This window comes from Protopterus annectens, chromosome 5.part0 (assembly GCF_019279795.1).
Source record: "Protopterus annectens isolate FY-2018-M chromosome 5.part0, PAN1.0, whole genome shotgun sequence".
Classification (NCBI taxonomy): domain Eukaryota; kingdom Metazoa; phylum Chordata; order Ceratodontiformes; family Protopteridae; genus Protopterus; species Protopterus annectens.
The window spans coordinates 1,851,125,012-1,851,150,164 of record NC_056735.1 but is presented as its reverse complement, the minus strand read 5'-3'; the positions used below and the strand labels follow the sequence as shown (position 1 = coordinate 1,851,150,164).

Below are 25,153 nucleotides of genomic sequence, written 5' to 3'. Positions count from 1 at the left end.
CTCCTAGCTTCACTGCGTGCAACTTCATAAGTACATGGGACTGCCACATCCAAATATTTCCCTCTCAGGACATCTGCAGGATGGTAGTTCCATACCTCTGTTGTCTCGAGACAACCTACTATTGGCATTTTGTCTTTCCCACTTACTGGCTCTCTCTCCTTTGGTTCCCCACCTTGCCTCTGTAGACACTTGTATGCCACATGGGCCCACTGGTTGCATTCAAAACATTTCACCCTAGGTCCTGGATGTGTACCTGGACTAGTGGCTTCCCCTGCTACTGGCAGATTCAGTTGGGGGCAGTCTGTGCTGACCACCATGGGTTCCTGTAGACCCATGAGCAGTACTGGGAGTCCCGTTCCTGTGCAGGGCTGCTCTGTTTGCCAGGTATAAGTCTCCCTTCTTCCCCAACTCATCTGAAGTAGCACATTGTCTATCACCTAACCAGATCCTCATGTCCTCAAAGTGCTAAGGGCATGTTCCCTCACCAAAAGGTCTGCCAGCCCTTCAAAAGTGGTGACCTGACATCCACTTACCCAGCTATGAAAATAAGTGCTCACTTCAGCAACATATTCACATACATTTTCATCTGCCTTGCATCTATGCTTACAAAACTTTTTCCTATACATTTCAAGTGTTAGCTTAAAACATTCTAAGAGATATGTTTTTACAGCAGTATAATCAAAACCGACAGAGTCAGGCATTTGTGATATACAGGTTACAGCTTTCCCATGGAGTATGGAGGTCAGGAACCATACCCAGTGCCTTTGGTCAACACTATACTGTTTGCATACCGTTTCAAACATGTGAATGAAACTATCAAAATTATCCCTCTCTTTAAATTGCGGAAGAAATTTATTGACCGGTTGTGCTTTTGGGGTCCAGTTACTCCCTTCCCCATTATCTCCATGACTCTGGCGGAGTCAGCATTTCCTTCTCATGCTTCCTCCGACGCTCCTTTTCTTTGGCTTCTATCTCCAAATGTCTGGCCACCAACTCAAGTCTCTTTAGCTAAAGCTGGATTTTTAAGTCCCCTGCAGAAAGGTTGAGCTGTCCTTTCTCCGAGGATATTGCATCTCCACTGCCAGTCAGATTGTCCTTCACAGAAAGGTTGAGCTGTCCATTCTCTGAGGATATTGCACCTCCACTGCCAGTCTGACTGTCCTTCGCAGAAAGGTTGAGCTGTCCATTCTCCGAGGATATTGCATCTCCATTGCCAGTCTGATTGTCCTCCTGAATGCTGTTTTCTGATACAGCTGTAACCAAGGCTGCAATCAGGTCTGCCTTAGTAAGGTTTCCATGCACCAGTCCCCTAGCCTGGCACATCTCCACCAGCTGGCTCTTTGTTAGCTTTACATACTCCTCCGCTGATATGCTGCCTGCTCACCCTAACTAAGCTAATAAAAGAAATAAAACAATTGTGATCTGAACTCTGAGTATACACTGCATGGCGGATTTAGAGTACAAAACCCTTTCAGAGATCACTGTACATATTCTACAGGATTCACTCTAACCACACCACTGCAAACCACAAGTGAGGATATCTTATCCCAACCACAAGTGTAAGGATATCTTATCCCAACCACAAGTGTAAGGATATCTTATCCCAACCACTGCCACCACAAATGTGAGGATATCTTATCCTAACCATTGCCACCACAGATATGATGACCATACCCTGGACCAGCAATCAAGGAGCCTCAATCCTCACCACTAACACCAGGGAGGGCGTCTCATATAAGAAGAAAGGATAACAAATACACACAGTAAAGTACAATTTCCCTTAAGTGCACACAGAGATCACAGTCAGTCTGGGGCTGGTTGCTCCCTTGCTCTCAAGGTCCCCAATAAGACTGCCCACTGGCACAGCTAAAGGGTCCAGGTCTCAGCCTAACTGAGCAAGCTAAAACCTCCAGTACCCTCTCTGTCCAACCAGTGCTTCATGTCCCTGCCAAGTAGCTGACACAACACACACACTATTTATACAAATTCACAGACACTCCTGGGAAAGGCTGACACAGATTCTCCAACTGTGCCCCTTTACCCAGACTGCACGGTAGTAATTACTGCCACCACCCAGTTAATAATAGCTACTAAAAGGCCCTTAAAAGGGTGTCCAATTATTACTGTGCAATATTAATATTCAATGGTAGTATGACTAATAGTCAAGGCTTACTTTAGAGTGGCCTATTACAATAACCTCTATAAATACGCAATGTACTCTAGAGCTTATCCCTACACAAATCAGCCACAGGTAGAAAGTTTTACAAATATTTAATAATAAATAATTAAAACTCAAGACAAAACTACTACAACACAGAGATATCTAAGAGTTCAGAGATCACACACAAACTTAAAATAATACAGTAGGACAGGTCTGCTTTCAAAGAAAAATATGTAATTAATCTTTACTAGCTTTAACTATTCCTACAAAAAAATCACAGTGCTAAAACTTACATGTGAGCATAAGGCACAGTGCTGATAAGTTAGATGTCCAAAGTCAAAATGCTTTCAGTCTCTTATGAGAAATAGTATTTAAACATTACTAACAAACATGTCTCTTAAGCCCTTCCCAAAGTACATCATTTTTGACACTTAGGTTTTCCCAGGAAAACAAACTGCATTATTTAGCAATCTAACACCTGCACAGAAACTTACAATAATAGAAAACATTTCACATGTATGTTCTAACAGAAACTAGAGCAATAAAGCACCTTTCACATCTAAATTCTGGTCATAAACTTTAGCCTAAAACAATGGGCATGAAACCTTCATCCAGTCACATTGGAGCCGAATTCTAATATGAAAGGGTCACAACATGCTTCACTGGGCCAGTAGAGAGCAATGTTGTCACACATTTTGCAGTTCCACATTTCACAGTATTCTTTACATTCAAGAAACATGCCTGTATTTTACATTTATTATCAAGAAAACATGCTTGTATTTTACATTTATTACAAATGCCAGAATTATATATCAAATTCTATTTGATTAGGCTGGCAGCCTTCGCCCATCTCTCCCCATTCGTCACATCTCTCCCCCCCCCAGGGAACTCAAGCAGGTTTTTCAAGTGCCCCTTGAGAAACATCAATTGAGAGTGTCAGGTCTATCTGGGTGTACCTCACCCCATTCCCTGTCTTGAGAACCCATCTGCATTGGCATTGCTACTCCCACTGCAGTTCTCCACTGACATATCATATGCTTGCAACCCCAGACTCCATCTTAGCAACTTGGCATTTTGCTGACTGGCTCTGTTTAACCATGTTAGAGGGTTGTGATCTGTCATCACAGTGAATTTTCTTCCATACAGATAAGGCTGAAGTTTTTGTAGTGCCCACACTATGGCTAGACATTCCTTTTTTTAATGCTGCATACCATTCCTCCCTGGGTTGGAGCCTACGACTGAGATAAACCACTGGGTGCTCTTCTCCCTATGAAGAAATCTGGCCCCACCCCACAGTTTGAAGCATCTACCTGCACAGCAAATTATTTGCTATAGTCTGGACTGGCTAACACAGGGGTCCACCCAAAGCTTCCTTAAGCTTCTGAAATGCCTGCCCATATGCTGGGGTCCACACTACCTTATCTGGCCTGTTCTTCCTTGTCAGGTCTGTGAGGGGAGCAGCTATGGTACTATAATTGGGAATGAACTTTCTGAAGTATCCTGCTTTCCCAAGAATGCCCTCACCTGCTTTTTGGTAACAGGTGCAAGCCATGCCTGAATGGCTTCCACTTTGGCAGGTTTTGACCTTATCTTACCACTCCCCACTCTATGTCCTAGGTAGGAGACCTCTGCCATATCCATCTGACATTTGCTCGGCTTAATGGTCAACCCTGCCCTCTGTGGTCTGCTCAGCACCTCCCTGACATGCTGAAGGTGCTCTTGCCAGGAATGGCTGTAGATAGTACTATCACCCATGTAAGCAAGGGCAAACCCTCCTGTTCTTGCTAAGATATGATCTACCAGCCTCTGGAAAGTCGCTGGGGCATTCTTCATCCCAAAGGGCATATTTGTGAACTCGTATAAGCCAAAAGGAGTCACAAAGGCTGACTTCTATCTAGCACTGGGAGTCAAGGACACCCGCCAATAACCCTTGGTAAGTTCAATGGTTGTAAGATACTTAGCCCCACCCAGCTGCTCTAGGGCCTCATCTGTCCTAGGCATGGGGTAAGCATCTGCCTCTGTGTGACTATTTAATTTTCTGTAATCCACACAGAACCTGGTGCTGACATCCTTCTTTGGCACCAGCACCACTGGTGAGGCCCAGGGACTGTTGGACTCTTGAATCACCCCTAGTTCCAACATCTCCTGTACCTCCACCCTCAGAGTCTGTTTGACTCTCTCAGGCAGCCTATAAGGGGTCTACCTGATAGGCCTTTGGGGTCCTGTAGCCACCTGGTGCTGCACCAGGAGGGTGCTCCCTGGTTTCCCAGTGAACATACTCCCAAACTCCTGCAACACTGTTCGGATTTCTCGAACCTGGGTAGGAGATAGCTGCTGGGACATTGCTACCCCTTCCACCGAGGTGTCAACCCGAGCCTCACTGAGGAGATCAGTCCCCAGATTTCCCTATGAGTCCTCCTGCAATCCACCGCAAATGCTCAGCACAAGAGTCTCCCTATCATGGTAAGGTTTCATCATGTTAACATGGCACAATTTGTGCCCCTGCCATCTGCCTAGCACTTCCACCATGTAGTTAACATAACTTACATTTCTTACCACCTTGTAGGGTCCCTCCCAAGCTGCTTGCAACTTGTTGTGTCTGACAGGAATGAGAACCATTACCTGCTGCCCTACAGCATATTCTCTAGCTCAAGCATTCCTGTCATACCACACATTTTTCTATTGTTGGGCTTCTGCCAGGTTCTCCTGGGCCAGGCCCATGAGTTCCCTGAGACTTGTCCTGAGGTTCAGGACATATGCCACAACAGACTCCTTGTGCGAGACACACTCACCTTCCCACTCATCTCATAAATCTGGAGGTCCCCTCACCCTATGCCCATACAGCAACTCAAAGGGTGAAAAACATGTGTATTCCTGGGAACCTCTCTGTAAGCAAAAAACAGATGGGGCAAATATCTGTCCCACTCCCTCTTAAACTGATTTGCAAATGCTCGTAGAATGGACTTGATTGTAGAGTTTAACCTCTCAACAAGACCATTAGTCTGGGGATGGTAGGGGGTGGTCTTCATGTGCTTCACCCAACAGGACTTCCACATACAAGCCAGCAGGTCTGACATAAAATTGGCACCTCTGTCAGACAGTATTTCCTTTGGGAAACCTACTCCGCTGAAAATCTCTAGCCAAGCATTTGCCACGTTCTCGGCCTCAATGGAGGACAAATCCACTGTCTCAGGGTATCGTGTAACATAATCTACAATCACTAGGATATACTTTTTCCCTGTGGAACTTGGGGTACTCAGAGGACCCACAGTATCCATAGCTACCCTATGAAATGGCGCCTCAATCACAGGCAAAGGCATCAAAGGAGATCTCACCTTGTCTCCTTCATTGCCTACCTTTTGGCACTGCTCACAGGTCCTGCAGTACCCTGTTACATCTTTGGAAGTTTTGCATAATACGCTTCTTGGTATGTTTTATGCCCATATAACCTGCAAAGGGAATATCATGGGCTATGGCTAGAAGCGCGAGACGGTAAGCTCTAGGCACTACCAACTGCTGTACTCACTCACCTTCTAGCCCTCCCCCTCAGGGGTCCACTTTCTGTACAGTAACCCTTTGTTCCAGTATACAGATTCCCCCTTTCCTTGAGAATCAGGTGCCTCCCTAGCTACCTGCCTCAGGCCTTGCAATGTGGGGTCTGAGAGCTGAGTCTGTCTCAAGTCTCTCCTGTTAAACCTTCCCAGCTCCCCTTCCACTGGAAGTCTGGCATCCTCTGACAGCAGTGCCTCACTGTCAGCCTGGGTACTACTACTCACCTCTACCTTTGCAGTTACCCTGTCCAAGGGAACATCAGTACCCACAAGCAGCTGTAGCTCACATTCAGTCTCACTACTACAGCATAGCTCACTCCCTGAAGTAACCACCTCAGCAGTCCTGGCTGCAAGTATGCAGTCTGTCTGGATCTCCCCCAGGCTACCAGACCCACATGCTTGTCTCCTAGCCTCACTGCATGTAACTGCATAAGTACATTGTACTGCCTCATCCAAATCCTGGTTTACTATTGAATTGTCGACCCTGACATGTGCGACTCGACGTGAACGAACCCGGAAATGCGATCATCACTACACCGACTCCCAGATGTGCGAACGGCAAAACCTCGCCCCTGTTCAACCCATGGTAGCATGGGTGTGGAGGTGTTGTGCGGCCGGTAATGTTGAAAGCCAAATGGGTTTCGATAGCGAACAGTATTCGTAGTTTCGGTTCGCTAGCGAACACCATTCGCAGTTTCGGTTCGCGCAATCACGTCGGTGGGGTGGCCGTTCGAACGAAGTGCGTTCGGCTATTTAATAGTAAACCCCAAATCCTTCCCTCTCAGGACATCTGCAGGATGGTAGTTCCATACCCCTGTTGTCTCAAGACAACTCACTGTTGGCATTTTGTCTTTCTCACTTACCTCATTCTACCCAATAGACTCCTTCTGCACTTGTTTTTAGTCATTTTTAATTTAAATGCATTTTTAAACTGTTTGGTCTAACATTGCTACATACTCAAGTGTGCTAGCTTGCACTGCATTTGAATTGTTTTCACTGCTGTTTTAGCTACTTTTCTCTCTCTCTCTCTCTCTCTATATATATATATATATATATATATATATATATATATATATATATATACATATATATATATATATATATATATATATATATGTATACATATATATATACATATATATATACATATATATATACATATATATATATATATATATATATATATATATATATATATATATATATATATATATATACATACATATATATATATATATATACATATATATATATATATATACACACACACACCTTTCCTTTAACTAGTGTAGTCCAGATTCAGATTTGCTGTATCCAGGACAGTATTTAAGCTTCTGAGCCCCCACAAGCTTTCTGTGTTGGAGGGAAGCCTTCTAGCTTATCAGTGGGAGTGGTAAGCACTAGGTAACCTATCTACCACATAAGGAGTGGTTCTGGCCCAGAAATTTTAGTTACTGGCCGTTTGGGCAGTTTTTCCATCTCTCTCAACTTTCTGATTTAAAAGCCCGAATTTGCACTTGTTTCCCCCGTTTCCTGTAACTAGTTTAGTCCAGATACAGATTCTTAGTTTTAGGATTTGAATTTGCTTATTCGTGATCAGCACTTGTTCAGAACTTGTAAGCACTAAAAAACCTACTAATTACTACAGCACTCAACCTTCCTCATTACCTAGGAGAAAACAGTTTTGGTACTTACTTTCCTCACTTGCTTAGAGAAAAACAGCTCTTGTACTCACTTTCCTCACCTATCTAGACAAAAATATTTTTTTATTCAGGTATGTCCATGGCTCAGCTCCCAGTGTTCTCTCCTGTCTATCTGATGAATCTGGGCATCTTGGAGCAATGTAGAAATTGCCTCATGTATACAGACAACCCTCTCCTCCTACCACCCAACACTACAACCTGTGAGAGATGCACTTATCTAGCCAAACTGGAGGTAAAGCTCTCTCCAATCAAGACTGAACTTGACAGTCAAAAGGAGAAGGTAAACACTTGCACCACACCACACATCACATAGTCTCACTAAATCTACACCACCAAAATCCACACATAGAAACACAAAAACATTTGTGGAGGCTCTCAATAATAATCTGCTTAAGTAACAGAGACCTCCAAAGCAGAAATGCAAGCAACCTCCACCCCCCAACACAGCCCAAATGACACACAGCCCGTGTGCCACTCAACCACAGCCAATAAGGCAAAACAACGTACCCAAAACACTAGTCATAGGTGACTCTATAGTCAGGTACACCGACGTCCCACTCACCAGGCTAAACAAGGAGAAGGTTACTGTCAGGTGCCAGGATCAGTCACATAACCCACACACTCAGGTCACTCCACAACAAGCACAAATATGACTCTGTCATTGTTCATGTTGGTGTGAATGACCTGAGACGTACCTCCCTGGACTACATGAAAAGAGACATGGAAGAGCTCTCCGATCTTGCAGTCCAGGCAGGTATGACCCTAGCCCTGAGTAGTATTCTGCCATCACCCAGAATGATGCAGTACAAGGACAAAATGATTGACTTCAACAATTGGCTAAGCTTCTGGTTATATTCTAAAGGGATACAGTATCTGTCTGCCTGGGATGACATGGTTGACAGACCACGATGCTTTGCCAGAGATGGCCTGCACCTGTCACCCCTGGGATTCCGGATACTGACTAAGGTTCTTGCCGTCCCTATAGTGCCTTTTTTAGGCAAGGTTCAAATGACAAATTCACCACCGTAACAGGAACAGGCACGCAAAAACCGAAGGTGATGCTACTCAATGCTAGAAGTCTAAATCTTAAAATGCACTCACTCGAGGCACTCCTTAAAATGGGGAACATCTATATCTGTGCAGTGACTGAGACCTGGTTCAAGGCTCCAGAGAGTACCCCTGCATTACCAGGCTAAAACTCATATCATACTTTTCTGCCATGTAACCTAGACCGGAACACCAAAGGCGGAGGTGTGTCCATATTCATTAAAGATATCCACACCTCCAGGCTAGTTGCTCAGCATAATGCAGCCAAGGTTATCCAAGTGCAACTAACTCTGGGCAAAACTGCAATCCAAATTGTAGCTTGCTATAGATCACCCACCATGCTCCAGGATTCCCACTCCTCTTTTCTTGATGTACTGGAAAATATTAGGGTTCAACCAAACACCCTAATAATGGGCGATTTCAACTACCCCACCATTAACTGTGAAAACTACTCATGCACCAACTCCTTCGCTCAACACTTTCTGGAATTCATAAACTCCAATGCCCTAGATCAACTTATCAACAGCCCCACCAGGGGCAAAAATATCCTAGATCTAGTCATTACCAACATGAGTGACCGGTGTTCCACACCTGAAGTCAACTCCTCATTGATCCGATCCAACCATAAGCTAATTACCCTAGATATCCACATCCTGCCCCCACCTCCCATTAAGGAAATCATGGTAAAAAATTTATTCAAAGCAAACTTCATGCTTCTTAAGACAGAAGTGATGAACTTCATGACACCCATGCAGATGGACAATACAGTTACGACTACTGAATCCTACACAATTGCACTTTATAAGCACTTACATGAGTGCATGGATCGTGCTATCCCAAACAGAACCAAGACGCTATCCTCCAAAAAATGGAAGCCAATCTGGTGGTCCCCTGCCATAAACAAACTGTACAACAGAAAGAAGAAACTGTTGCAAAAGAGAGTAAAATCCCATAAGTGGAGGAGCTCCCTGGTCAGCCTCAGTAAGAAGCTGCGATCCCTGATAAAAATCTTTCAAAGCTAGTTACGAAAACAAAATCGCCACTGATTCTAAAGACAACCACAAAGCATTCTATAGCTATGTCAAGAATCTCAATGGCAACACTCAGATCTGCTCTGAGTTACAGCACAATGGCACTAAATATACAGAACCAACTGATATTGCCAACATCCTGGCAGATAGGTTCAGTGCTAACTTTACCCCCCTCTCACCCCCTAAAGAGCCCATCTCTATACCGGAAGAATGCAAAGTTCCTGTAATCACGGCTGCACAGGTAAAAAACACACTCTCCAAAGCCAAGAACACAGCATCCATGGGACCAGACAACATCCCAGTCTGTGTTCTACACGAACTACAGAACGAACTGGCACCCCACCTATGTACCATGTTCAATCATAGCCTCACCTCAGACTTTGTGCCTGCTGAATGACGCACAGCGACGGTTATCCCACTCCACAAGGGGGAGCCACCACGGACCCCGGGAACTACTGCCCTATTAGCCTGATGAGCCTGGTCTGCAAGACCATGGAACGTATCATCATGGAACTTATAAACAAAAACATTGGTAATCTCCAAACTGTGGACCCCACCCAGTTCGGGTTTGTAAAAGGCAGATCATGTCTCCTAAACCTGATAGGCTTCTTTGAAGCAGTCACCAAAGCCGTAGACAAGGGTAAGGTGGTTCACACAGCCTATCTAGATCTTGCCAAGGCTTTTGACACCATCCCCCACTCTGGAATTACAGATAAACTCACTAAACTCATATAAATCCCTATGTCACAAGATGGGTTGGCAACTGGCTCACTGACAGAACCCACACTGTGAAAGTAGCAGACTTCAAATCCAACTTCAGACCAGTGACAAGTGGTGTACCACAGGGTTCAATCCTGGGTCCTCTCCTGTTTGGTATCTACTTCTCTGAAGTACAGGCTAACACAGAAGGTCTTTGGCTAATGAAGTTCGCAGATGACTGCAAACTAGGAGCCATAATCGAAACTCATAACGATGTGGACATCCTACAAAAGGGCCTCACTGAGACAGATGCCTGGTGTCAAAGCCATGGCCTCAAGCTCAATGCCAAAAAGTGCATTGTCATCCCCTTTGGTAAAAACTCTGCACCCATAAACTACAACATAGGCGGTAGTATACTTAACACCGAAAGTGTGATAAAAGACCTTGGGACACAGGTGGACAGTAGTCTCTTCTTTGAAAATCACATCGCCACAGTAGTCAGGAAATCCTTCTATGTGGCACACCTCATCACAAAAGGTTTCTCATCCAGAAAAAAAGAGGTCATTGTTCCCCTCTACTCATCACTCATTAGACCCATTATAGAGTAGAACGCCCCTTTTGGTATGTACCTCACAAGACATCTACAACAACTGGAAAGGCCACAGAAATACCTCACAAAGAGGATTACCGGCTTCAAACAGATGCCCTACGCAGACCGTCTCAAAAAACCCCAGCTTTACTCCGTCGCATTTCGTCTACTCAGAGGTGATCTCTGCCTAACATACAAAGCTATGTCAAACCCAGATCTGTTGGACATGCTCCACTTAAAAAATTCCCAATCCCTCCGAGCTACATGCTCTAGGGACCTAAACCTTGTCACCACAATAAACAGAACATGCCAGAGGGACAGAATCCTGTCCCAGAGACTTCCCATACTCCGGAATAAACTACCTATCTATATCAAACAACTACCTATCTATATCAAACAAAGCTCCTCATTAGCACTCTTCAAGAAAAATATTGATTGGATTGGATGGGAAATAGGAAATTCACCCCAGGGATCACCTCTGTGGCTCAGCTTGACAGTGGCACAGGAAAATAATTTTCTTGGGTGGCAAAAGCCAGGGTACCTTTTTGGCTGGGCTTGTATAGGCCCCAGGGCCGATAGCCTAGTACCTACCTATGAACCACCTTGCCTCCGTGGACACCTGTATGCCACATGGCCACACTGGATGCATTGAAAACATTTAACCCTAGCTCCTGGATGTGTACCTGGACTAGTGGCTTTCCCTGCTACTGTTGGATTCTGTTGGGGCAGTCTGTGCTGCCCACTATGGGTACCTTTAGTCCCATGAGCAGTACTGGGGTCCCTTTCTTGTGCAGGGCTGCCCTGCTTGCTAGGTATAGGTCTCCCCTCTTCCCCAACTCCTCTGAAGTAGCACACTGTCTATCAGCTAACCAGATCCTCATGTCTTCAGGCAAATTGCTAAGGGCTTGTTCCCTTACCAAAAGGTCTGCCAGCCCTTCAAAAGTGGTGACCTGACATCCACTCACCCAGTTATGAAAATAAGTGCTCAGTTCAACAACATATTCACATACATTTTCATCTGCCTTGTGTCTATGCTCACAAAACTTTTTCCTATACATTTCAGGTGTTAGCTTAAAACATTCTAATAAATGTCTTTTTACAGCAGTATAATCAAAACAGTCAGTGTCATGCATTTTTGCTAAAGAAGTAACAGCTTTACCATGGAGTAAGGGGGTCAGGAACCGTACCCAGAGCCCTTGGTCAACTTCATACTGTTTACATACCCGCTGAAACATATGAATGAAGCTATCAAAATTATCCCCCTCTTTAAACTGTGGAAGAAATTTACTGACCTTTTGTGCTTCCGGGGTCTGGTTACTCCCTTCCCCATTACCTCCATGACTCTGGCGAAGAGTCAGCATTTCCCCCTCATGCCTCCTCTGCCGTTCATTTTCCTCAGCTTGTAGCTCATTTTTTCAGCTGCTTCTAGTTCCAGACGCCTGGCGTCCAACTCAAGTCTCTTTAGCTCCAGCTGGATTTTTCAGTCCACTGCAGAAAGGTTAAGCTGTCCATTCTCCAAGGATATTGTATCTCCACTGTTAGTCTGATTGTCCTCCATGCTGCTGTTCTCTGATGCAGCTGTAGCCAAGGCTGCAATCAGGTCTGCTTTAGTCAAGTTTCCATGCACCAGTCCCCTAGCCTGGCACATCTCTGCCAGCTGGCTCCTTGTCAGCTTTCCATAATCTTCTGTTGACATGCTGCCTGCTCACCCTGACTAACACTAAGCTAACAAAAGAAATAAACAATTGTGATCTGAACTCTAAGTATACACTGTGTGGCTGTTTAAGAGTACAAAACACTTTCAGAGATCACTGTACATAAGCTACAGGAATTTGCTCTACCCACACCACTACAAGCCAATTAGTATGTGAAGTAGATCCCACCACTGCCAAACACTTGTGACGACCGTGCCCTGGCCCAGCAATCAAGGAGCCTCAATCCTCACCACTAACACCAGGGTGGTCATCTCCTAGAAGAGAGGAAAGGATAACTAATACACACAGTAAAGTAAATTTCCTTTAAGTGCACACAGAGATCACAGTCAGTCTGGGGCTGGTTGCTCCCTTGCTCCCCACTGGCACAGCTATAGGGTCCAGGTCTCAGCCTAACTGGGCAAGCTAAAACCTCCAGTACCCTCTCTGTCCAACCAGTGCTTCATGTCTCTGCCAAGTAGCTGATACAACACACACACACTTTAAGTATTTATACAATTTCACAGACACTCCTGGGAAAGGCTGACACAGATTCTCCAACTGTGCCCCTTTACCCAGACTATACAGTAGTAATTACTGCCACCACCCAGTTAATAATATCAGCTAATAAAAGGCCTTTAAAAGAGTGTCCAATTATTACTGTGCAATATTAATATCCAATGGTAGTATGACTAACAGTCAAGGCTTACTTTAGAATGGTCTATTACAATAACCTCTACAAATATGCAATGTACTCTAGAGTTTATCCCTACACAAATCAGCCACAGGTAGAAGGTTTTAAAAATATTTAATAATAAATAATTAAAACACAAGACAAAACTACTACAACACAGAGATATCTAAGAGTTCAGAGATCACACAGAAACTTAAAATAATACAGTGGGACAGGTCTGATTTCAAAGAAAATTACCTAATTAATCTTTACTAGCTTTAACTAGTCCTACAACAAATCACAGTGCTAAAACTTACATGTGAGCATAAGGCAGAGTGCTGATAAGTTAGATGTCCAAAGTCAAAATGCTTTCAGTCTCTTATGAGAAATAGTATTTAACATTACTAACAAACATGCCTCTAAGGCCCTTCCCAAATTACATCATTTTTGACACTTAGATTTTCCCAGGCAAACAAACTGCATTATTTAGCAATCTAACACCTGCACAGAAACTTACAACAATAGAAGACATTTCACATGTATGTTCTAACAGAAGCTAGAGCAATAAAGCACCTTCCACATCTAAATTCCAGACAGTCATAAACTTTAGCCTAAAACAATGGGCATAAAACCTTCATCCAGCCGCACTGGAGCCGAATTCTAATATGAAAGGGTCACAGCATGCTTCACTGGGCCAGTAGAGTGCAATGTTGTCAAATATTTTACAGTTCCACATTTCACAGTATTCTTTACACTCAAGAAACATGCCTGTATTTTACATTTATTATCAAGAAAACATACCTGTATTTTACATTTATTACAAATGCCAGAATTATATATCAAATTCTATTTGACTAGGCTGGCAGCCTTCGCCCATCTCTCCCCAATAGTCACAATTATTATATTAATTTTTGAGTGGTCAGATACTGGTTTAGGTTCTGAGTTATAATGAACTTCGTTAGCAGCTATGCTTTGTGAGATTAAGAATATGTCATTTCTCGAACTGGTTACCATTTCTGTGTGAACACAGATTAGGAATATGTGTACTGTAGCAGTACCTTGTAAAACGTAACACACAACTACAGACAACTGATCTTTTTCTGAAACATCTAGAGTTGTACGTAGGCAAACAGAGACAGATGGCATGCTTGGCTTCTACAGTTATTGAAGTCTATACATGTTCTGCTCTATGATGTCATTACTTTGAGCTCATTATTTTCACATCTATGTGTTCTTTGCTTCACATATTGCAGTTAGTGAATCAATTTCTGTAAATACGCCTATTTTTGCAGATTACTTAGTCTCATCCTAACTGTTACAGTCTCTAAAATTTAAGCCTCAAGTGAAGCTAATGTTGCAACAATGGCAACAATCAAATGACACATTTGTGTCTGCTTAGTCACTGCTTGGATTTTAAAAGGCTCTGCTTGTCTCTTTCTGCAGATAACTGTTCATCTAAAGGTTTAGTAAACATGTGTTGTTTCCCTTTATTGCATTTCAAGATGCTGCTTGGCATTGCTCTTTTAAATCCTCTGTTAATATCCAGTGCTAGTTTCTAATCTTTAAATCTCTCATTGAAGCATTGTGTGTCATATGCAGGTGCCCTGTTGACAAAACATGACACGGAAAACAGAAAGCTACTTCAATTGCATTCTAACCAGTTTTATTCGACAAACTATGCTTTGTTGAAAGACCCATTTTTTTATACCGCTTGGTAAACATATAAAAATTTCTGAATGTGTTCTTTCTTCATGTAGTCATCTCTAATTAGGTAATCCTTAGGTGCACAGATTTCAGCTTTTACTTCTTGAATGCTAGTAGTTTCCTGTGCTGAAAGTTTAAATGTACTATATGCATTTATCAGCTAAGGCACACCCTCTGTTTTAACACTGGTCCCTGTTACTTGTACAGACAGTAATGTCAAGTTATTTTAAAAATGAGCTGTCCCTACCCAATACTGGAGTACCATGTTCTACCTGTCTGATCTGCTATGCTGACACTGCTACTATTTTCTGAAATGACATCAGGAGGCTGAGTTTTGCTGCTATCATACTGACTAGTCATACAGGCCCATAGTTACACAGTATTTAAAAAAACATTTAACTTTGCTTTATTGACTTCTGTGATCCTAGAAAAAAACAGTAAAATCATATGAGCTATAGTTCTCAAGTCATATACTGTTTCAATTAAAATTAATTTTATTTGCAAACCATTTACTTAAAAACATGACTGAATATGGGCAAAGATGGAAAAAAGGCTAATTTTCTGTCATGTTACTATTTTATGCAACACCAATATTTGCATAACTCAAAGTGGTTAATATACCAATCATTCAACTCCAAAATGCCATGATGGGGACAGCCATTCTGAAGTGATTTTATTTTTCAGCTGTCCTGTCCTGACCAAAATGCCAGAAAATATGATGGTGCTTTTCCCTTCCTATTATTTGAACATATTCCATTATTGACTTAGAACCATAAGACCTTACATCTGAGCTTATTTGAGCAGGTCTTGAGACACTGGTCAGTATAGTTATACAGTATAAGCTTTTGAATGACATAATTTGATTAATTTTAATGACTGCTAAATTCCAAGAGAAAGTTCTGGGCTACTTTCTATTGAAAATGTCACAGTGGCAAATTGTCTTGCTTTCTATAGCAAGTACCCTAAATCCTACCCATTTACTCTATCGTGAGACCCTTATTTGAAAAGGATCAAGTCTGTCTAAGAGTTTTTAACTAAAATAAATCAAAGTGTATCATTTAAAAATAAACTGAAAGCTCTCCTTAATAACCTAACGATGGAAGGTATTGATTCACAATGTACTGCAGTTTTAAGCCAGTAGCATACTAAATAAATTATGTCTATATGTTACAGCTAGACTTTCAACATCACCATGCACAATGCTAAATAACCAACCAGTCACATTTCAAGAGCTAAGCAGACAGGCTTAATAACCAATTCAGACAAACTTCTGCAGTCCACTCAGTTTCTGGAGTATGAAACAGCTGTACATCGATCAACTAATTTTTACGACTTGTAATGCAGATCAATACTGAATTTGACCCAACCATTAAGCTGCTTCAAACTACGGAATTGTAGCTATGACATGATACAAAGAAAAACGAAGCATTTTTCTTTTTTAATGAAGAATTATACAAGATTCTTCTGATGAAATGGCAACTTAGGAAATATAAATTCTAAACCATTACAGCTTTCTGCATATTGAGCAGCCACGGGCTCAACACAACCCCAGTGAATGCACACAAACCCCTGTAAGCTGGTACCGTGTATAAAAAACATATCTCAGTTCACCTTTAAGATTTCATTATGTAATTTTCGGGCAAGAACAGCAGAGTGCTGAGCTACAGAATGCTCATATGACTGCTATTCTAATCTTAGGGATGTCAGTGCAGCTCAACAGTGGATTTAACTCAAATGCTTTAGCTACTTCAGGCCATGGTGTTTTAGCTACAGCACGCTAGAAATGACATTTTATTCTAGAGAAATGTGACTATTCTTACTTCTGTTGAATGAGAACTTAGTGCAAATATATTCTGGACATTACCTTATATTAGTTTTACACTGTCTTTTCAAAAAAAAAAAAGTTAAAAAAGGTCAATAGTGGACAAGGTATATGCCATACAGAACCAGAAGTTCTCTGAAATACTGCAATTGTTAACTCTGCATGCAACCATTTCAGAGTTCCCATATGAAAGTTCATAATAAAAATTTCAGGAAATTTTAATGTGATACTTGGGTACAAAATGCAATCAATGTAATCCTGTTCTACCCCACAGGGTGACAACCATGTATTCCCTCATTAATCAAAACGTGCTGGTCTATGTAAATTGGGGGGGGGGGTCAGATACCAGAGGAAGAGACCCCAATACAGAGTACCCTAATGCATGACCAGGTGACTCAGAGCCAATCTCCAAATTAGGCTGCTCGGTCAAGGGTTCTAGTCAATCATCTGCAGACAGGACAGTGTAAGAATCGGAGTATATACACAGGGTGTAGCTGAAGGCACATCTATATTCTCAAGTTCCTCAACTGAAGCTGAAGATTAGTTTGAACATAAGCCCTTACTACTCAAGGGTGAGTACACCCCTAAAAGGAACTTGGGGTTAGATGGACACACACGCAGTTCAAGAAATAACTGGACATGGACTCAAGGTACTTGTCCCTTTGCTGATACTCTGATGAATGTATGAGAAGAGCTAGCCTGTCAAGATCTTCGAGAAGAACTACTAACCACTGTCATCATCATCATCATGAAACAGGCATATAAATACAGTATTTTAGCAGTAACTGTAAGGATTAAGATCTATACTGTGTAAGTGGCGAAAGACCTGGCAAACTCCAGGGATAATTGCGTTTATAAAGTCAACAAGTTACATCACAGCATTAGTTAGATGGGTAATGCTGGACTTTAATGAATAAAGTGACCAATTCTGATTGCTAGAGAAGTATAACCAAGCCTAGGACCTATCAAGGAAAGCCCTTATAGTTAGATCTGTACATTGAGTCTGCTATCAAATGTACATAACTTCTGAAAGAAAAGGACTAGAATAATTTGACAACACTGCAAATACAGTTGAGTAACCATAAGGCTCAAAAATTAACTAAGAAAATCATGCTCTGCTTTATAGCTGGGTTGGCCTCTAATGGCCACAGCTCAATACTGTCACAGCATGTGCTAAGGGGCATCCAGCTGTTGAAATGTTCTGGCCAAAGACTGATGTTTGGCTAAGGTAAATTCTAGTACAAATGCACGAACCCAGCAGCAATAATCTTTATGATGTATACATTTTACACACACCTGCTAGCCAATCAGATTGTTTATTTTTTCTCAACTCATTTCATAAACTGAACATCATATAGTAGATCACTTCTTATACCTGTTGGCTGAGCTTTTTAAGGTATGAAATTATGCTGTAGCTTAAACCATATTCCACGGCATCTGCAATTAAATTTGCTGCTCCCATCATTCGCAAAGCTTTCTTCAGGGGCTGAAAGGCAAGAAGGTTTGGAGGATTAGCATACTTTTTTCTATTTTTTTTTTCTTTCAAGCAGTTTAACTAAATGTATAGTTGAAAAATAAATCAAGTATGCAATCATATTTGGATAACTGAATCAACACAGTATTTCATCAATTTAATGGGACTGTTTATGTCTGCACTCAGGAAGCATAGACCCCCAAAGAAAGTACAAAGTTGACAGAATTAACCAGGATCATGTCTGGATCCATATTTCACCAACATTTCCGGCTTTCTGAGGGTTACCTGTTCCCCAAAGGAAGACCCTTTAAAATCAGAATAGTTAGTGCTGGCAACAGACCTCTACATAAGACAATACCTCAGGAAATTCTGTTAAGTAATTCTAGAATTTCTTCATGACACTCTTCACTTCTCAGACATTGCACGTCCTTAGTATTGTCTTGGCTACATGACAAAGATGAAAACAACAGTCTTGCAGAAGATTAAATTCCCTTTTCTAGTCAGAGATGTGACTGAAACATTGGATATGCAAATTAGAGGAGCCTGCTGAGTCTGCACCTACCCACAAACACAAGCCCATTCTTAGATACGCAGCTCACAACATGCAGAGTCACAAAAGCCACACAGAGGAATTAAAGCAACATTTTGCCAACTGACCTGACTGCATAAAATGGGTACTCCTGTTGGTAACACTGGTAAGCTGGGTCTGGCAGCTGGTTTGGGTGCTGAAGTTGTATGCTTCTAAAGTGAATTCACTAATAATCTGCTCATACTGCTTACTGTGCCACAGCTGTGTTCACTTGTGACCCTTTTTGGCTTTTTGCTCAGTAACAGTAGGAAATTGTTAGTATTCTGCTTGTTTCAGGATTAATTTACAGTTGTTTTTTCTGACTGGCTGAAGCTTTTACAAGTAGCCTTTAAATGGTGCTCAATACAAGGCCTGTTCTGTTTAGCTGGGCTGCTCTTTGCTGCATTTCCTTGCTACACATTGGTACTGAACTGATGAGTTTTACCTGAATTTAACCTTGCTGTCTCAAAGACATCAGGGAAGTATTTTAACCAAGTTCTATCTGGATGCTTTTAATTCACTCAAGCCTATAATGCCTTTTTGTATACTTCCAGTTCATACCCATACCGCCTTTTGGTGTTAAACCACTTTTCTGAGTCTAGTTTCTTTAACTAAGTGACTTATCAACTAACAAATAGGCAATATAAGAAAGGGAAAGAAGTTATTAACAATGACACTATGAATGTTAGTCTAGAATGCCCTGCAGTGGAGAAACTAGTCTTTGCCACTTTTTATTCATATTTTTTATAACTCAGGGCCCTACATTTTATTGAGGTGTGTGGAGACATGACGACTCATTGTCAGTCCTGCTTTATTATCATACTATATTGAAAATATTGCTAGCTGTTTGTTAGTAATTATAAACATTAGCAATACTTCCATATGTACTTAAAGGACCACTACATGTTTTTTTAAATGTTTTCTCATTTCCTTCATTTCTTTCTTCCCTGTCTTATGACAATGGCATCACTGAATACTCGTACCACCTGAACACAATAAATTTTTACAGTTTCCCTTATCCCCCTATCTGTAACTTCGTTACTGGCATCCATCTTCCTACCTGTAAACATTATCGTGGTGCTGTATACAATGTGTGGGCACTGCAAGAGAGCAGTAATAATATCCTTTGTTTTCTTTCTGTTTCTAGTATGGAAACACTCAAGGACAGCTCTCCTTCAGTCCTTATGCCCTGAAAACACCCATTCCAATTAGGTATTCAAAAGTTTCTTACAACTCCTCCTAAGCCTGTAACAAAAAATGCCAGAGATCATGCAACTGAGGGAACTATTTAGTCTTTCGCGAGTTGCTGGGACCATTTGTTGACGGACTATTCTGGTGTGAAACTGTGGACTAACTTTTTCCTCTGGAATTAATTAACATTTCTTTATTTCAAATATGTTGAGACTATAGCCTCTGTAGCTATTGCTTGTACAATGTGTTTATTGTTGTTTAATGTAAATTTGAAGTAGAGTTTGCCAGACTTCTAAGAAACAGTTTGCTGCTATGAAGTGTGTCATGCATTTAAAGTTGTGCAGTAAGATTTACAGATGAAAAGTAACTCCAAATAATAGCATTTGCAGAATATAAAAATCTTTTTTTCACATTGTTCCTGTAAGCGTTTATTTCTTAACTTGCTTGTCTTATCCGTAACATGATTGCTGAATGTTAGCAAATTTGCAAGGAAAGTGCCATCATCTCAATTATAGCACTGATGAATTTGTATGTAAGAGGCTCTTTGTAAATTTGCTGCCTTTACGCTCTTTAATAGAACTGGCTGTACGTTTTCCATGTATTGTGATATTGAACTGTGACTTTGGGTTAGCTTTTTCTCCGAGGTGGGGGAAGTTGTGAAGTATATGTTCGTGGCTGTTCAGGTTTCGCTCGTAGTAAAACGTAGATCACAGATACCTCTCAACCGTACAGATTCATGCTGAATGCCTTCATTTCTGCCTCATTTTTTTGCATAAAACTGTTGTTTTCTGTCAAATCACTGACAAATTGTTGAGGGTTGCACTCAGAAAATAATGACAGACACTATCATTTCAGAAGTCATACCCTTTAGAAAAGTACTGCTAATGCCAGTCCAGTCCTGTTACTTTATCAGCGTTTTAAGCTTGTAGGGGTAATATTTAAAAAGTGTTTAGTGTGTTAGGAATGTGGGTTGTGTATTATTTGCACAGTAGCATGAGTCATTAAATAGAAATCCTCAGTCATGCCCTTTTAAAAGAATGAATGAACCATGGGAATGTTATACTTTGTGGTTTGCTGCCTGTTTGGCCAGTGCATCCCTTATAATGATGAAATGAAGCTGACGCTGTGTTCCCTTTCTCTCTTAAGTGGCTATTCTGCCATACACAGAAATCCTTCATGATAGGAATCCTCCACTCTAACAAATGACACAACAGACACTGCATTTGCCATTCACAGCTAATAACCACAGCATGCAGCAGGTTTAACAACTCTGATACAACTTTTTTGTTATGTACTGTAGGCCCTAGAGATGGAGGCTAAAGTTGACTGCAGTGCACACAGAAACATTTCTTCTTCTTCTTTCAGCTGCTCCCGTTAGGGGTCGCCATAGCTGATAATCTGTTTCCATTTCTTCCTGTCCTCTGCATCTTGCGCTGTCACATCAACCACCTGCATGTCCTCTCACACCACATCCATAAACCTCATCTTAGGCCTTCCTCTTTTCCCGTTACCTGGCAGCTTCATCCTTAGCATCTTTTTCCCAATATACTCTGCATACCTCCCTCAGCACACGTCCAAACCAACATAATCTTGCCTCTCTGGTTTTGTCTCCAAACCTTCCAACTTGGGCTGACCCTCTAATATACTTATTCCTAATCCTGTCCACCCTCGTCACACTCAGTGCAAATCTTAACATCTTTAACTCTGCCATGTCCAGCTCTGACTCCTGCCTTTTTGTCAATGTCACTGTCTCCAACCCATATAACATAGCTGGTCTCACTACCCTCTTGCAGACCTTCCCTTTCACTCTTACTGGTACTCAAAACAACATATGAAGTATAATTTATGTAATTAAATTGTGCACATCACAGAACTGCACATGCTCTAATTCTCATAGTTACTTTGCAGTGGACTATCTGATAATGCACAGATCACTACTTTATGATGGTGTATGACAATCTTTTCTTTTGACCAACCCCTCTAGAGGATTCCACATTTGCTGTTGCTGTACCCTCCTCTTATGTAGAAAGCTCTACATCAGGATAATCCTCTCCAGCACTCTGTTTACTTTCTGACTTGAGGAACCTTGCGTCTTCCCCAAGTCTGGTGTTCTCCTTCCCTACTAATCCTTTCCTTCCACTCACTGACCAATTTGAGGTGGCCAGGGTCTCTGTGGAATGTTTGCATACGCAGACAAGCTGGATCACATCCCTCTCTCAAGTTTACGAGAGGGACAAAGGTGGATTAGATATGAACACCCATTTCTCTCTATGGCCGTTTCAACTGCATATACCATTGAGTTAGGAACTTCCAGTAGTGGGATCACATTTTATACGTTAAGCATATTACTTCCTTTGAGTCTGTTTCCAGAATTGGTTAGGTTTACAAAAGGGCATCCAGGATAGGCCCCCTTACTCCATTGGTTGGTTCCATGGTTCCTTCAGAAGGTATGATGTTGGTGTGTCCTAAGTGGGCCTGCCTACCTGTCCCAACATTTGTCCCCTTCATGGGCTTCAATGTTGGCTTCTTCAGATTTTGCATTGGCTGCTCTGATGCTCGAGCTGCCTACTGGTGGCAATGCATAATCTCTAGTATAGGCTATCCTGGTTTTAGACATACTGCAGCATTGATGAGGGCCAACCTAGACTCCACCAGTTTTACAGGGGCTAATGCTGGCTATGCTTGCACAGATCACATCAACATTAGGAGGCCCAATGCACGTCTTAAACCCTGTTCAGTTGCAGGACTTGGGGTCTTGTCCCTGCAGTCTTCAGTGGTCTATGCAGGACCTTCAGTTCCATGACATTTAGCTGCTAGAAGACAGTTTTCATCTTTAGGTACAGAATCTTCCCAGTAAACATTGAGGAAGAAAACCAAAAGTATTTATCACATTATCCTCCAGTGTAAGGTGGGGGTGTTGAGGTGTTCATAGTTACACCTTCACATCCAGAGGACCTGAAATTCAGTAAAGATTTACAGATGTTGGAAGACCCTCCCAGGCAATTTCCTCTCCAAGGAAAAGATAACAGAATGACAGTAAATATCAGTGTTTATCTTTCTGTGCGATTTCTCCCCTTGTTGATATTATCAAAAGATGCTGGTACTGTAAGAGTGGGGCAACCCAAACACAGTGGCCCTTTGTCAGAGAACGTCATAAAGTTAAGTGATGACTGAAATCTCCTAAGACAGATATGAAAGTTATGTATCATAAGATCAAGTCTGCTTGGACAAGTCAAAATTAATTAGCCAAAACCCCTTCCGTCTCTTTAATTGGGTGGTAGAAGGTATGTTGGCTGACCACATCCATTACTTTCACATTAGCATTTTCAGAATCTGAAGAATGGAGGAGAGGCATAGAATGCTCCAGGAAGGTGAGTTGTAGTTGTAACCTTAGCTTGGGACTCCTGGTAGATCTGCCTGATTAAGTCTACCCATTCTCATGAGACACTATCTATCTTTTGAGCTGAATTTGTGAAGCACATCAAGTACTAAAGGTCAACAAAAACTGATGCAGGTCCATTGTTATGGTAAAGACAGTATTTTTTAACAATAGCCCCCCCCCCCCCCATCTGTTGGATCTTGTCCCTTTCGTTTTCCAGAATTCTGTGTAATTGCCACTGACCATGAGTGATGGCCCTTTTTCTGCTGGGAACGTCAAAGGCAGTAGGGGCCAAGCCACCACTGATGACGTATGGGGCTGTGTAGAAAGATTAGCATAGGTACAAGTAGGTGTAGTGCTAGCTGGCTAATAGAATGAGTGGAGAATGAGATCTGGGGTTTCAGGAGAGCCTGCAGAAAGAAATTAATCCATTTGTTTTTTTAAATCAGCAAATTTGTTCACATTGTGAGAATGCAGTGAAGAATGGCAGAGGAGATACTATGGTGCTTAACAAGAGGCACTGGCATTATAAAGTAGCAAACTTTTTTATCCACTGTAGAGTAGAATAAAAGAACTTATATCATCCTAAATTATCTTTCAAAACATATCTCCAAGGGTTAGAAGTTTGACAGAGAGTGGGAGTAGATCATTTTTTACCATAGTGAAAAGAAGAAAATACAAGGATGTATGAAATGGCTCTTGTCAAACAGTTTTATTGTGGGAAACTTCCAAGAACATACCATGCATACATGAGAGAAAGAATTTTTAATATGCATGCCAATTGGTACGGAAACATTGGTAGAGTAGATGCAAACTATATACAAGAACTCTGATAAAAGTGCAAACCCTCTTCAGCGGACGTCCCATTGAAAGTGGGTGTACATTAGGGCTCAGCTCAGCTGAGTTGTTTGTACTGGTGGACCGTAGACTGAATCGGCATACTGGTCAGAGTGGAATGATCAGAAAAGTTTCTCAATGCAGATAATGTGGCAGTGCAAACAGACTCTTAGCAAGAACTTCAGCAAATGATAGGAAAAGTACAATTTTGTACCTACCATAAATGTAGATGTTCGAGTGCACATACAGCTGCACTCATCACACTTGGGTTATCTGCCATTAGGCGGGTCCTCGGTCGGCCGAATTCCAAAGTCTAGGTCCGGCGTCGGTTGTCGTCGCTTCTTCCCTGACGTCAGTGCGGCAGGGGTATAAAAGAGGCAGCCAACGCCATTTTCTTCAGTTTTTCTTGCCCCAGATGTCAGGTGCCCCCAGAAAGGAAGGCAAAACATGATGTTATGCAAACATACATAAGTAGATAAATCAAAACAGTAGTTGCAAGCAAATACACCATAAAGGAATACCCCAAATAGGTTGTATGATAAAAGTGTTTGGCATAAGCCCTGTCCTAAGAGGGGATGGAGGGAGGGTAACCTGGACTGCAGCTGTATGCGCACTTGAACATCTACATTTATGGTAGGTACAAAACTGTACTATGTTCATTGTGCATACAGCTGCAGTTATCACACTTGGGTAGAATCCCAAAGCTAAGTAAGGGTGGCTGGTACTAAGTGGAATTAGGAGGGGCTAGAATGCCCTGCAGGACTGCTGTGGCAAAGCCCGCTCTAGATTTTGAGTATAGTGGAAGGTGGTATTGCTTGGAGAAAGTGTGCACTGAACTCCAAGTTGCTGCTTCCAAAATGTCCTTGGTAGGGAGCCCCTTGAGGAAAGCTGCTGAGGTAGCTGTAGCCCTGGTGGAGTGGGATCTGATGTATACAGGCACTGATTTTCCATGCAATGAATAACAACAGCGTATGCAGTGAGCTATCCATTTTGAAATAGTCTGTTTGGAAATAGCCTTTCCTTGAGCACCTGT

At 42.0% G+C, this 25,153-nt stretch overlaps 1 protein-coding gene across 1 annotated transcript in view; it reads right to left on the bottom strand.

Annotated features, from left to right (window-relative positions):
* INTS6 (integrator complex subunit 6) overlaps positions 1-25,153 on the bottom strand; it is a 1,595,672-nt gene that overhangs the window by 533,368 nt on the left and 1,037,151 nt on the right. Inside the window, exon 11 of the mRNA XM_044071680.1 lies at positions 18,047-18,157. Coding sequence (XP_043927615.1) covers positions 18,047-18,157 — 111 coding nt within the window. The remainder of the gene's footprint in view (positions 1-18,046; positions 18,158-25,153) is intronic.